Source organism: Aethalodelphis obliquidens, unplaced genomic scaffold, assembly GCF_003676395.1.
Source record: "Aethalodelphis obliquidens isolate GAN/ISIS:26980383/991018 unplaced genomic scaffold, ASM367639v1 scaffold42, whole genome shotgun sequence".
NCBI classification, from domain to species: domain Eukaryota; kingdom Metazoa; phylum Chordata; class Mammalia; order Artiodactyla; family Delphinidae; genus Aethalodelphis; species Aethalodelphis obliquidens.
In genome coordinates this window covers 9,904,027-9,916,625 of record NW_020837986.1, presented here as the reverse complement: position 1 = coordinate 9,916,625, position 12,599 = coordinate 9,904,027, and the positions used below count along the sequence as shown (strand labels likewise).

General features: G+C 43.2%; 1 protein-coding gene across 6 annotated transcripts in view; it reads left to right on the top strand.

Moving 5' to 3' along the window:
• CNBD2 (cyclic nucleotide binding domain containing 2) overlaps positions 1-12,599 on the top strand; it is a 69,913-nt gene that overhangs the window by 4,172 nt on the left and 53,142 nt on the right. For 5 of the 6 annotated variants that reach the window (XM_027078408.1, XM_027078406.1, XM_027078407.1 and 2 more), the window contains exon 3: positions 12,204-12,341. In XM_027078408.1, the coding sequence (XP_026934209.1) occupies positions 12,204-12,341 (138 nt within the window). Of the gene's footprint in view, positions 1-7,279; positions 9,487-12,203; positions 12,342-12,599 lie in introns of those variants that run through there. The other variant, XM_027078411.1, reaches the window with a different exon arrangement.

Below are 12,599 nucleotides of genomic sequence, written 5' to 3'. Positions count from 1 at the left end.
TCAATGAGAGAATATATGTAAAAGAACTAGTACCAGGGCTTCCCTGGTGGCGCAGTGGTTAAGAATCCGCCTGCCAATGCAGGAGACACGGGTTCGAGCCCTGGTCCAGGAAGATCCCACATGCGGTGGAGCAACCAAGCCCATGCACCACAACTACGAGCCTGTGCTCTAGAGCCCGTGAGCCACAACTACTGAGCCTGCATGCCGCAACTATTGAAGCCCGTGTGCCTAGAGCCCGTGCTCCGCAACAAGAGAAGCCACCGCAATGAGAAGCCCGCGCACCGCAATGAAGAGTAGCCCCCACTCACCGCAGCTAGAGAAAAGTCCACATGCAGCCACGAAGACCCAGTGCAGCCAAAAATAAATAAAATAAATAAATTAATTTAAAAAGAAAAAAAGAACTAGTACCAGGTCTGGTATTATTTAGATGTTAACTTCTTACATCAATGTTTTATAATTTTCAGCATACAGAGCCTGCACATATTTTGTTATACCTAAGTATTTCATGTTTTTAGTGCTACTATAAATGGTATTGTTTAAAATTTTTTGATTTTTAATTGTTTGATAGTATATAAAAATACAATTGAATTTTGTTTAGTAACTTGTGTCCTTCATTAAACCAGGAAACTCAGCCCCGCTGGGGTTGTTTCTTCAAGTTTTTACTACCCTCACTCCCAAAATCCACTTGGCATTATTTGCTTTTCAGATTCTGAAGTTGGTTGCTGTTTGTATTTTGTCCAGAGTTTTTAGTTGTAACGGATGAGGGAGAGAGGCTGTAATGGGATTACTCCATCTTGGTTGCTACTGGAATTCATTATTTATTCTGATACTCAAATTATCTCAGATTTGACCAGTGGGAGCCCCTTCAGGCTGACTTCTGTGTCCTTTTGATACGTCTCCATCATTTTTTGAGTATTTTCTTACTTTCTAGCATATCTTGTACCTTCTCTGTCTCAGCTCAGGATTCAGTCATTTCTCCAAGAAACCCTTGTTCTTTTAGTGGAGAATGGTGTTTAGAAACCAAGATTTGGGCAGTGGGTTTGTTCATTGCTGTTGGAATGGTCACTGCTCCTAGGCTCTCTCATGGACAGAGGGAGGGTATATATGTATGTATATACAGTAAGTGCACGTACATTTATATCTGTTTATTTCTACACCTATCTATATATATTGAAATCCATGAGTTCACACCAACACATTCAACTCCAGTCCAACACCACAGGGTTTATTCTAGTTTTCTCTCTTTCTATACATTTAATTCCCTTCTTTGACAGAGAGAAACCTGGCTCTCACGGTCTTCTTTGACCAGCCCTCCTGAATGTAACCAGTCTCCTGTTGTTGCACACTAACCCTGTCCCCCACCACCATGCCCTCACCCCAGTCCCCTCACCCTGCTCAGGGCTCCAGCACCTTGTGCTACCCCACCACAGCCTCCCTCTACCCCCAGACAGATGCCTGCTATGCCTGGCCTCAGCTAATGGCTTCTAAACAGAATCATTCAGGAAGGGTGGGGGAAGGGGAATGAAACCATACCTCGAAACCTCACACCTTAGATGGGATTCAAACCCAGTTGCACCTCAGATGGGACTTGACCCACAATCTCTGGCTTAGGAGGGTACTCGAACCCACAGTCTCCCAGCTGAAACCGCACACCTGGGCTCAGAACATAATGAAGCTCAGGTTCTTTACGTCTCAGCGCAGAAGGAATTCAACAAGAGGCAAAGTGATAGGCAGGAAGTAGATTTATTAATATAGGATGCCTGTGAAGGATACAAGTGGGCAGGGAAGAGGGATCTGCCCCAAGAATTAAGTGGGCTATGTTTTTATAATCAAAGGAAAAATGAGGACGGGGAGAAGACCACCTTTGTCCTCTTCATTTGTAAAGATGTAGCAGGAAAATGGGGCACAAGAGGATGGTCACGTCCCAGGTCTTGGGTGAGTTCCTGGAACAGGCCACCAAGTGAGGGTCCTTGGCCTCGCACAGGAAAGAATTCAAGAGCGAGCCATAGTAAAGTGAAAGCAGAGACACACATTCCATAGGCAGAATGCAGTTCGTCTTAAAAGGCGAGAGAGGCCCTGGGAGATACACTCCACAGAGTGTGGGCCATCTCAGAAGGTAAGAGTGGCCCAGAAATACGCGGTGGTTAGTTTTTATGGTCTGGGTAATTCCATAGGCTAACAAATGGGAGGATTATTCCGACTATTTTGGGGAAGGGGTGGGGATTTCCAGGAATTGGGCCACTGCCCACTTTTTGGCCTTTTATGGTTAGCCTTAGAACTGTCATGGTGCCTGTGGGTGTGTCATTTAGCATACACTAATGTAATACAATGAGTGTATAATGAGGCTCAAGGTCTAGTGGAAGTTGAATCTTCCACCATCTTAGGCCTAATTGGTTCTAACCAGTTTTTGTCGTATCCTCAACAGCTGTGTCATTCTTTTCAAGGTTGTGCCCTGCCCCCTTCCCTCCTGTCTCAGCAACATACTTTTTTTTTAAACTTAAAAAACAATTGTGGTAAAATACACAAAAACAATTTACCATTTTAACCATCTGTAAGTGTACAGTTCAGTGACATTAAGTACATTCACATTGTCCTGTAACTGTCACTACCATTCATCTCCAGCACATTTTCATCTTCTCCAGCTGAAGCTCTGAACCCATTAAACAATGACTCCCCATTCCTGCCTCCTTCCAGCCCCTGGTAACCACCATTCTACTGTCTCTATGAATTTGACTCTTGTAGGTACCTCATACAATATTTGTGCTTTTGTGTCTTATTTTAGTTAATATTTTCAAGGTCCATCCACATTGTAGCCTGTATCAGAATTTCCTTCCTTTTTAAGGCCAATTTTCCACTATATATATGGCACATTTTGTTTGTTTATCTGTTCATTTGTCAATGGACATTTGGGTTGTTTCTCCCTTTCGTTTTTGTTTTTTTTCAAATAAGTTTATTTATTTATTTATTTTTGGCTGCATTGGGTCATCGTTGCTGCACCTGGTCTTTTCTCTAGTTGCGGTGAGCGAGGGCTACTCTTTGTTTCAGTGCACGGGCTTCTCATTGCGGTGGCTTCTTCTGTTGTGGAGCACGGGCTCTAGGTGCACGGGCTTCAGTAGTTATGGCTCAGGGGCTCTAGAGCGCAGGCTCAGTAGTCGTGGCACACGGGCTTAGCTGCTCCGCGGCATGTGGGATCTTCCCGGACCAGGGCTCGAACTCGTGTTCCCTGCACTGGCAGGTGGATTCTTGACCACTGTGCCACCAGGGAAATCCCTGTTTCTCTCTTTTGACTATTGTTTATAAAGCTGCTATGGACCATGGTGTACAGAAATCTCTTTTGAGTCCCTGCGGTCAATTTCTTTGAGTATGTACTTGTTACGTGAAAAACTGGGTTCACCTCTTGGTGAGTATCGAGCCAAAAGACACAACCAAGCCGAAAATCCGGAGAAGGAAGGATTTATTATTACTTACAGTAAGTAAGGAGACCACTGGGGATCTTTCCCAAAGCAGTGTCTCCCCAAACAGCAAAATCGGGCAAGTTTTAAACCAAGGGCACATGCATATTCATGAAGGGGTTTGAGCGGTCAACAGAGTCCAAGCTTTAGTTGATTGAAGTCACTAAAGGGTCAGAAAAGGTCAACATCATCATCCCTTAGGTTCCAGTTGATGTAATGGTAGAGCGTTTCAGGCCAATCTTTACCACTGAAACAGAATTGGGAATCTTTACAACTGATTTATAATCTTTGCTATTGTTACATCTTGTGCCTAATACTGAGACCTGTTCAAGGACAAGCCTGTGGCCAGGCTTAGATCACAAAATGTCTTAGGTCAAAAATGACGACTCTTATGTCAAGAAAGCTATGTCTGGTTCTCTTTCTCTGGGGACCCCCTACCCTATCTTCTTACATACCCAGAAGTGGAATTGCTGGATCATATGGTAATTCTATGTTTAATTTTTTGAGGAACCACCTTATGTTTTCCACAGCAGCTCCACCATTTTGCATCCCCACCAACAATGCACATGGGTTCCAATTTCTCCTCATCCTTGCCAACACTTGTTATTTTGCATTATTTTTTAAAATGTGAGATGTTAAATAGAAAATTTTTAAGTAAGTTACCAGTGATCAAGAAATTCAGATTTTCAACAGATTTGGTAATCCTATAATTTCATTTACACACACCACATACTGCATACATCATTCCAGGGGGCCAGCTGTGCTCATGGTGAAGAGGAAGCAGGTTCCTCTTGCTAATGAGGTGGTTTGGATAAAAAGCCCCAGGCTATTCCATTTGTGTGTGTGTGTGTGTGTGTGTGTGTGTGTGTGTGTGCACGCGCGTGTATGTGTATGTGTGTGTATGTTTAATTTTTTATTATGAAGTCTAAGAGGCTTGCTCTGGTCTCTACTATTAACTTCTTTTTGATAACCTTTTTTATCATATATGTTTGATCTTGGGATGAAGGTCTGTTTTATCTTTTGATGTTTTGATGAACTGAAGAAGATAACTGGTCTAGGGTGCTCAATCTAACCCTCTATGTAATTATGTTTGTAACTAACTCTTATTATTAGTAAGTCTCATTCTTGATAAACCAGTGTAAATTCAGTAGCCTAGATACTTCATCATCTTTTTGCCTTTTTCTCCTTTCACTGATTTCTGTTCAGCTGCAACCCTCCTAGTTCCCAGTTTCAATGAACCTGTTTTTACTGTGGTGCTCTACCAGTAGCTCTGTGTTCCTTATTGTACTGCACTGATTTTGTTTTATTACTTAAAAACTGATTCAGTCATTTGAATAGGTGAGATGTATACACATATAGATAGACAGATAGATAGTACAAAATTCAAAAGTCAAAAAAAGAGTAATTAGGACTTCCCTGGTGGTGCAGTGGTTAAGAATCCGCCCGCCAGTGCAGGGGACACGGGTTCAATCCCTTGTCTGGGAAGATCCCACATGCCGCGGAGCACCTAAGCCTGTGTGCCACAACTACTGAGCCGGCACGTCACAACTACTGAAGCCTGCGTGCCCTAGAGCCTGCATTCCACAACAAGAGAAGCCACCGCAATGAGAAGCCTGTGCACCACAACGAAGAGTAGCCTGCTCGCCGCAACTAGAGAAAGCCCGCACGCAGAAACAAAGACCCAATGCAACCAAAATAAATAAACAAGTAAATAAATAAATAAAATAAATTAGAAAGTTCACACTGAGCTTTAAAAAAAAAGATAATTGTTATACTTCTGCTTTTCTTCATCCTTTCATATCCAGTTTTAATTATTATTGTTAGTTCCCTTTATATCTTTAAATGTGCTTAGATATCTGTTTCTAGGTTTATCAGATTTAAAAGGTATCTTAAGATTTACAGCTATAAAAGTTGAAGAAACCCATGTGCTTAACCCTCCCACTTTCTTGCCGTCTGTGTCTCCATACTTGTTAGCTATATTATTTCTTGGTTCCCTTTTAATTGTTCATTTCCAACTCCTTCACTTGCTTTTTGCAATCTTATCCTCTGTATTCAGCAAGGCTCACATCCTTGTTGATGTTTTTGAAATTACCTTCACTTCTGAGGTGGTGTTGTTTTTTTTTTAATACTTTCTTTCCTGAGCTCTGCCAGTGCCATCTCCTCCAGTTGCTTCATCATCTCTTCTTTGAACTATAGCATCCTTGCTTTGATCTCTTGCTTTAAAATTCATTAAGCCCTTTGAGTCCTTTGCTGTTCATGATTATCATCTGTTTCATGTTAATTTTTGTGTTTTTTTTGGTGAGTGCCTTTTATCTAATATTTGTTTTCCTTGTTCCCTGCCTCCCCCCTCCCACTTTTCTCTAATATATTTATATAGGTCCGGTGCTATTTATTTTTTTACTATAACTCCCCTTCAAGTGAAGTGAGTTCTTCCTGGTCAAGCTATTTGTTGGAGTTCTGCATGGAGAGGGCACTAGAGTAGAATTCCAGACTGGCAGGAAGTCCTTTAAGGTCATTAGCGAAGCTCCTTAGGACAAGGGTTTTGTGTGAGTGAATCGTTTTAGTTTTTTCCTCTTCCCGGCAGATGGAGCTTGGCAGCTGCAGAGTTGCAAAGATGGCATGTCTGTGTGTTTCCCTGGTCCATTCCCTGCTTCTCCTTGGTGCCAGTGGTACCACGGAGGCTCCCAGAGCCAGCCCTTACATCACAGTCCCAGTGTTCAACAGAAGGTGTTGTTGGTTCTGCCTTCAAGGTGCATGACCCTCTCTGGAGGACTCAGAGCGCTGCCAGCTCTCTTCCCCTGAGACCTCAGTCCCAGGCCTTCTCTATTGACTTGAACCCTCTGTGTCTTCTCGGCACTTGCCGTTTCTTCATTGACACGATGGGTTCCTACTCTGAACACCTTTGCCAGAGGGCTTGTTCTGCCACTGGATTGCTCAGCCCAGAAATGCTGGCAAGTGAATGCCCTTAGGAGCAGCCCTCAACCAATGGGACAGCCCTGAGGGGTAGGGGAGCAAAATTTCCCACCCCAAAATGTGTCTCTTTGGCATTAAGATTAATTTAACCTGATTATTTTTAAGAAACAGAAACCTCAAGAAGTCTTTCTTTTTACCTCCCCCTTAGCTACCTAGAGAATTTAGATTAAGGGCCTGGAATAGAGCTAATGCCAGAGATACCTGCAGAGAATATGAGCTGAGTGTGGTGGGGGAAACGTGCAGGACCTTAGTGATCAGAGTCCGTTGTGTGTCCCATTGTCTCTGCATGACCCAGGAAATATTTGTTTACCAAATTTTTTTTTTTTTCTATCTCCAAGTAGAATTGCCTTCCTCCCCTTTGAAGTCCCAAACCACAACCCCCAACATCCTCTTTCATTTTTAGCTGAAGAAGCTGAAATTTAAAGTGAGGATTTTGGCCATTTTGGCAAATTACTCAGTTTTCCCAGGTCTCTCCCAGGTATACATGTTATTAAACTTTTGTTTGATTTTCTCCTGTTAATCTGTCTTATGTCAATTTAATTCTTAGACCAGCCAGAAGAACCTAAAAGGGTACAGAAGAGGAAAATTTCTTCCTCCCTGACAGAGGCATGCTAAGCCCGTTGGAGCCCCAAATGCCAACAAGAATGACATGTTCGTTAATGTGTATGCCTCTCTCAAAAATTGTTTTTAATGTATGAAGAAGAGCAGATGATTCTTCTCCTTAGTCATCTAACATGATACATCATATTTATGCATTCTCTATTGACCATCCTTGCATTCCTGGAATGATATGCTATTTTAAAGTGTGCTATTGAATTTCATTTGCTTAATATTTTATTTAAGATTTTTAAAACAATATTCGTAAGTGAAATGAATCTCTAGCTTTCTCTTTTCATGCTACCTTTATCAGGTTTTAGTATCAGTATTCTCCTTGCTTAATAAATAGAATTTGATAGTTTTCCTTCTTCTTATTCTCTGGAACAGTTTGAGAAACATCAGGATTATTGGACATTGCCTGTGAAAACTTCAGGACCTGGTACTCTTTTCTTTTTTGGTGGTAGTGGTGGTGAGAAAGCTCTTTTACAACTTTCTCTATTTCTCCTATGAAAATTAGTCTATTAGATGTTTTCTATTTGGGTCACTTTGGTAAATTATTTTTTCCTAGAAAATGACTCATAAAATCCCAGTATTTAAGTGTTGACAACTAATTCAAAAATTTTTGAAAACTCTGTCAAAACTTGCCAGCAGGCTAGATATGGCCTGTAGACTACCATTTTGCAACTCCTGATTATAGTCAGAGGATTTTAGACCTGAAAGAGGCCATATAGATCCTGTACCAGGGGTTGCAAATAGGTAACATGCTCACAGGTAACATGGTTGTGTGAGGTGAGGACTTTGGTGAATTGAAGAGCCCATTCCCCAACTAAAGATAAAGAAGTTAAGTTTTCACAATATTTTAACCAAAACACCATGTGGGTCAAATAAAGCAGTCTGCAAACTCAGTTTGGCCCATGGGTGGCTGGTTCGTGGCCTCTGCCAGTTTAACCCCACTTCCTGCCATACCTCCTAGGTGTCTCACTTTCCAGCCACATTTTATGCTCCCTGAACAAGCCCTGCCCTTTCCTCATGTATCTTTATAGCTTTATTCTAGTGAGACGACCACAGCTGGCGACAGATGAAGTTGGGAGTGTCTACTTTTGAGGTTCCATCAGGTTTTTGGTTCTACCTACCGGCATCCTCTAATGCCCCTCATTAGCCTGGTCCTCTCCATGTCACTTGGATCCTGAGGCAACTCAGGGGCAACTTAGGGGACTGGTGGGACACCCCCCTGTCCATATCTACCTCCTACTGTCTCTTTGGCTTTCCCCATGTCCAGTAGTCATTTCTCTCTGAAACCCTCTAAACATTTGTAGTAGGGGATCTTCTTATATTTTCTTCCTCAAGTCTAGGTCTGGGGTTGGGGAGGCAACCACACTGCTTCTCTCTCTTTCTCTCTTTTTCTGAAACGTTTTCTTCCTGTTTCTTCCTGAGTTCTTTACATCTTTTCTCCAGGTAAGGGGGGAAAAACCAGTTCTATCTCTTCTCACCTCTGTAAGTGATTAGTGTCTCATCCCAGGACTGGTGGCCTTTGAGTTTAGCAATTTAGAGCCTGAATATTTCTTCCCAGCTGTCCAGCTGTCCTCACTGTATTCAGTACCCTTCCTTGGCTGTCAGTCTCGGGGGGCTTAGCTGGATAAGAATGGCACATCAGGCGGTAACTTGAAATCACAGTTTTTCACTGAGGATTCTAGTACAAGAGCAAGATGGGATTTTCAGCTGCCATCTTTGATCTAGTAGAAAAAAGTACTTTATAACCGATATGCTTCACTTTTGGAAGGACCTCAGAGTCCTTGAGTTCCAGTCACCAAATATCTTTTAACACTTGGCACCCCGTTTGGTTGAGGACTTCCAGTTTGCTGAGTGTTCCTGATTTGCTGGTTTAACAAGGTTTATAGGATAGTGCCAGGCACCTACACTCCAGGCTCATCTCCAATTTCGAAGCCTCAGAGTGGTCCCCAGGCTGAGGTTTTGGATGTCCTCACGCCAAGCCCAGAAGCCTCCTACTTTCTTTAAGCTGGCCCTGTGACTCTGGCAGTCATTTAGCTACTTTGAGCCTTAGCCGCGTGCAGGGAGTGGGTGTGAAGTCCCTCACCTTATAATAGTTGTGAGGATTAACTAAGATAATACCTCTGAGCGTGCACTAAACGTTAGATTCCCAGATTCCAGTTACTTCCCACTGCCCTCTCTTCCTTCCAGACTCTTCCAGTGTGACATAAGGAGGTTCTGAGAATAGATTTGTTAGAACGAGGCTTCCATCCACTGTTGGTTGGGGATAAGGAATGGAGAGGAGCTCTTACCTTGCCACTGAGGGAAACTTTGTTTCTAGTATAACTGGATTCTTGGGAAAAGACTTGTGGTCCTACCCTTGAAAAGCAAAGGGGCTGTTGTGCCATTTGCCAGCTCAGGAACCATGAAGAGATATATGGTGTCCCATTCCTGGCAGATCCTGAAGAAGGAATTGGTGAGGAGTGTCTAGGACCCCGGGAGGGAATAGTGGAAGACTGAACAAACAGGTACTTTCAGGAAAGGAGAGGCAGGTGGAGGAGGCGGCCTCGGATAAACATGGCCACCCTGTACCTTTTGGAGTCACAATGGAAAGACTGAATTCTGACCCCTGCCCTGTAGCCTACTCTGCCCTTGGCATTGGCTACACTTTGAGCCCCTGAGGACTGCTCTGTACTCACCCTTCTTGCTATTAGGAGAGTCAGAGAGAATAAGGCCCAGCATCAGGGTAGAGTAATAGGTTAAACTTAAGGACTCTGGAGCCAGACTTCCTGGGTTTAAATCCCTATCACCTATTAGTCGTGCGGCTAATATTAGTATTAGGCAAGTTACTTGATTTGCTGTGCCTGTTTTCTCTTCTGTAAAGGGTGATGATAACAGTACCAATATCAACTGCATTGATTTGTTATTGAGGATTAAATGAGTCAATACATATAATAGGCTTAGAATAGAGCCTGACGATGGCAAATTGTATTCAATAAATATTAATTTTATTAATAAAGCTTTTCCCCGTATTTCCTTTAGATATGTAATTTTTAAAAAATATTATAGTTACAGGTAGAGCACCTCACCATCTCACTCTGTTTCTCCTCACTGGCAACAACTTTCCTGAGATTGATATGTACCCTTCCTGTCTATATTTTAAAATTTTTATTATATCTGTGTGTATCCACAAGAACCTGCAGTATGCGGCACATTTTAAAAAATGGTGTCATAAATGGCATCTCATTTCACCTTTTTTCCACTCAAAATTGTGTGAGCTTTACCCGCATTGACACACACTCTAGTGCCATGTCCAGTCCCGTGACTCTACCTGATGTATTTTTCTTATTTGTCCCTAAAACGTCTTTTACAGCTTGTTATTATGAACCAGGAGCCAATCAAGGTTCATATTTTGCATTTGTTTGTATGTCTCTCTTTTTTTTAAAATAAATTTATTTATTTGGCTGTATTGGGTCTTTGTTGTTGTGCGTGGGCTTTCCCTAGTTGCGGCGAGCGAGGGCTGCTCTTCGTTGTGGTGCGTGGGCTTCTCATTGTGGTGACTTCTCTTGTGGAGCACAGGCTGTAGGTGTGCAGGCTCAGTAGTTGTGGCTAGCGGGCTCTAGAGCGCAGGCTCAGTAGTTGTGGTGCACGGGCTTAGTTTTTCCACGGCATGTGGGATCTTCCCGGACTAGGGCTCAAACCCATGTCCCCTGCATTGGCAGGTGTATTCCCAACAACTGCGCCACCAGGGAAGCCCTGTTTGTATGTCTCTTGAGTATTAGTCTAGAACAGCCCCCTCACTTTGTTTTTTTCCTCATGCAACTGACCTTTATTTTAAATAAATTTATTTATTTATTTCTTATTTATTTTTGGCTGTATTGGGTCTTCGTTGCTGTGCGCGGGCTTTCTCTAGTTGCAGCAAGTGGGGGCTACTCTTCGTTGCAGTGTGCGGGCTTCTCATTGCCATGGCTTCTCTTGTGGCGGAGCACGGGCTCTAGGTGTGCAGGCTTCAGTAGTTGTGGCACGTGGGCTCTAGAGCTCAGGCTCAGTAGTTGTGGTGCACAGGCTTAGTTGCTCCGCGGCATGTGGGATCTTCCCAGACCAGGGCTCAAACCTGTGTCCCCTGCGTTGGCAGGCGGATTCTTAACCACTGCACCACCAGGGAAGCCCTTGCAACTGACTTTTTGAAGAAACTGGGTTAGATGACTTGTAGATTGTTTTACATTCTGGATTTGTCTCTTTGGTGTTGAACTTGTTTCCTTGTCCCTTATATTTACTTGGCAGGTGGAGGGTGACTGCCCTTACTCCTCAATTCATATTGGGATGGAGAGGCTGATTTGTTCTCAGCTCCAGTTCCAAATTCCCAGGGAAAAGATAGGATGGCTTATCTTGGATTAGGTGTTATATTAGTTTTCTTTTGACTGCTGTACCACAATTTAGTGGCTTAGAACAGCACACATTGGGACTTCTCTGATGGTCCAGTGGTTGAGACTCCGTGCTTCCAGTGCAGGGGACACAGGTTCGATCCCTGGTTGGGGAATTAATATCTTGCATGCTGCACGGCATGGCCAAAAAATAAATTAAAACAAACAAACAAACAAACACACATTATCTTCTGGAGGCTAGAAGTCTGGCACGGGTTCAAATCCAGGTGTTAGCAGGGCTGTGTTCCTTTCTCGAGGGTGGAGGGAAGAATTCATTTCCTTGACTTTCTGTCTTCTACAGACCACCACATTCCTTGACTCATGGCCCTTTCTCTGCCTTCAAAGCCAGCATTGTTGCATCTCTCTGCCCATTCTTCCCTCAGATGCATCTGATTCCATCATGCAGGCTCTTTACATCACCCCTCATGGCGTGCCGTTACTTGTGCACATTATTTTCTGGACCCAAGTGAAGGACTTCACAGTTAACTAAAGCTGTGCTGGTGAATGCTTTAATAGGCTCCTGGGGAGGGATATGCCCCCATTTGTAGTAGTTGCCAGTTTCTGTGGCATAAATACTCCCACCATGGCCAATTTCAAGCTACCAATATGATTTCAACAGGCTTGAAAACTTCCTAAAGATGTAACTATGGTTCCAGCAACAACACTGCATTTAATCCTATTACATTTCACCTTGTTCACACTATCCAGCCTGCTGTTGACTGTTGAAAACAGATGGTTTCCACAGATCTTGTTTGTTTTGTTTCCACAGGGGCTGTACCAGCTCACCATGGATATCATTAGGATGAACCGAGTGTGTAGAATGTTCCGCCAAGGCCTCAGGGGACTTCGGGAATATCAGATCATTGAGACTGCTCACAGAAAGCACCCTATCTTCTCTTTCTGGGATGTAAGCTGCTGGGCTTAGCAGGTTTATACACAGTTTAAAGGGGTCCAATAAATAGCACCTCACTTCCCAGCCCAAGTTCTGAATCAACTGAGAGAGAAGACAAAGGGTAAAGCAGATGGGAGACTGAGCTGTCACTTTTATTAATGACAAAACTTATATTGGAGAAGCTGACGGGTGTCATTAAGCCAGAGGGTTACCTAATACTAAACCCCAGAGTTGGACAGCCTTATCGACGACCCTAGTCACAGGCAGTGCTGG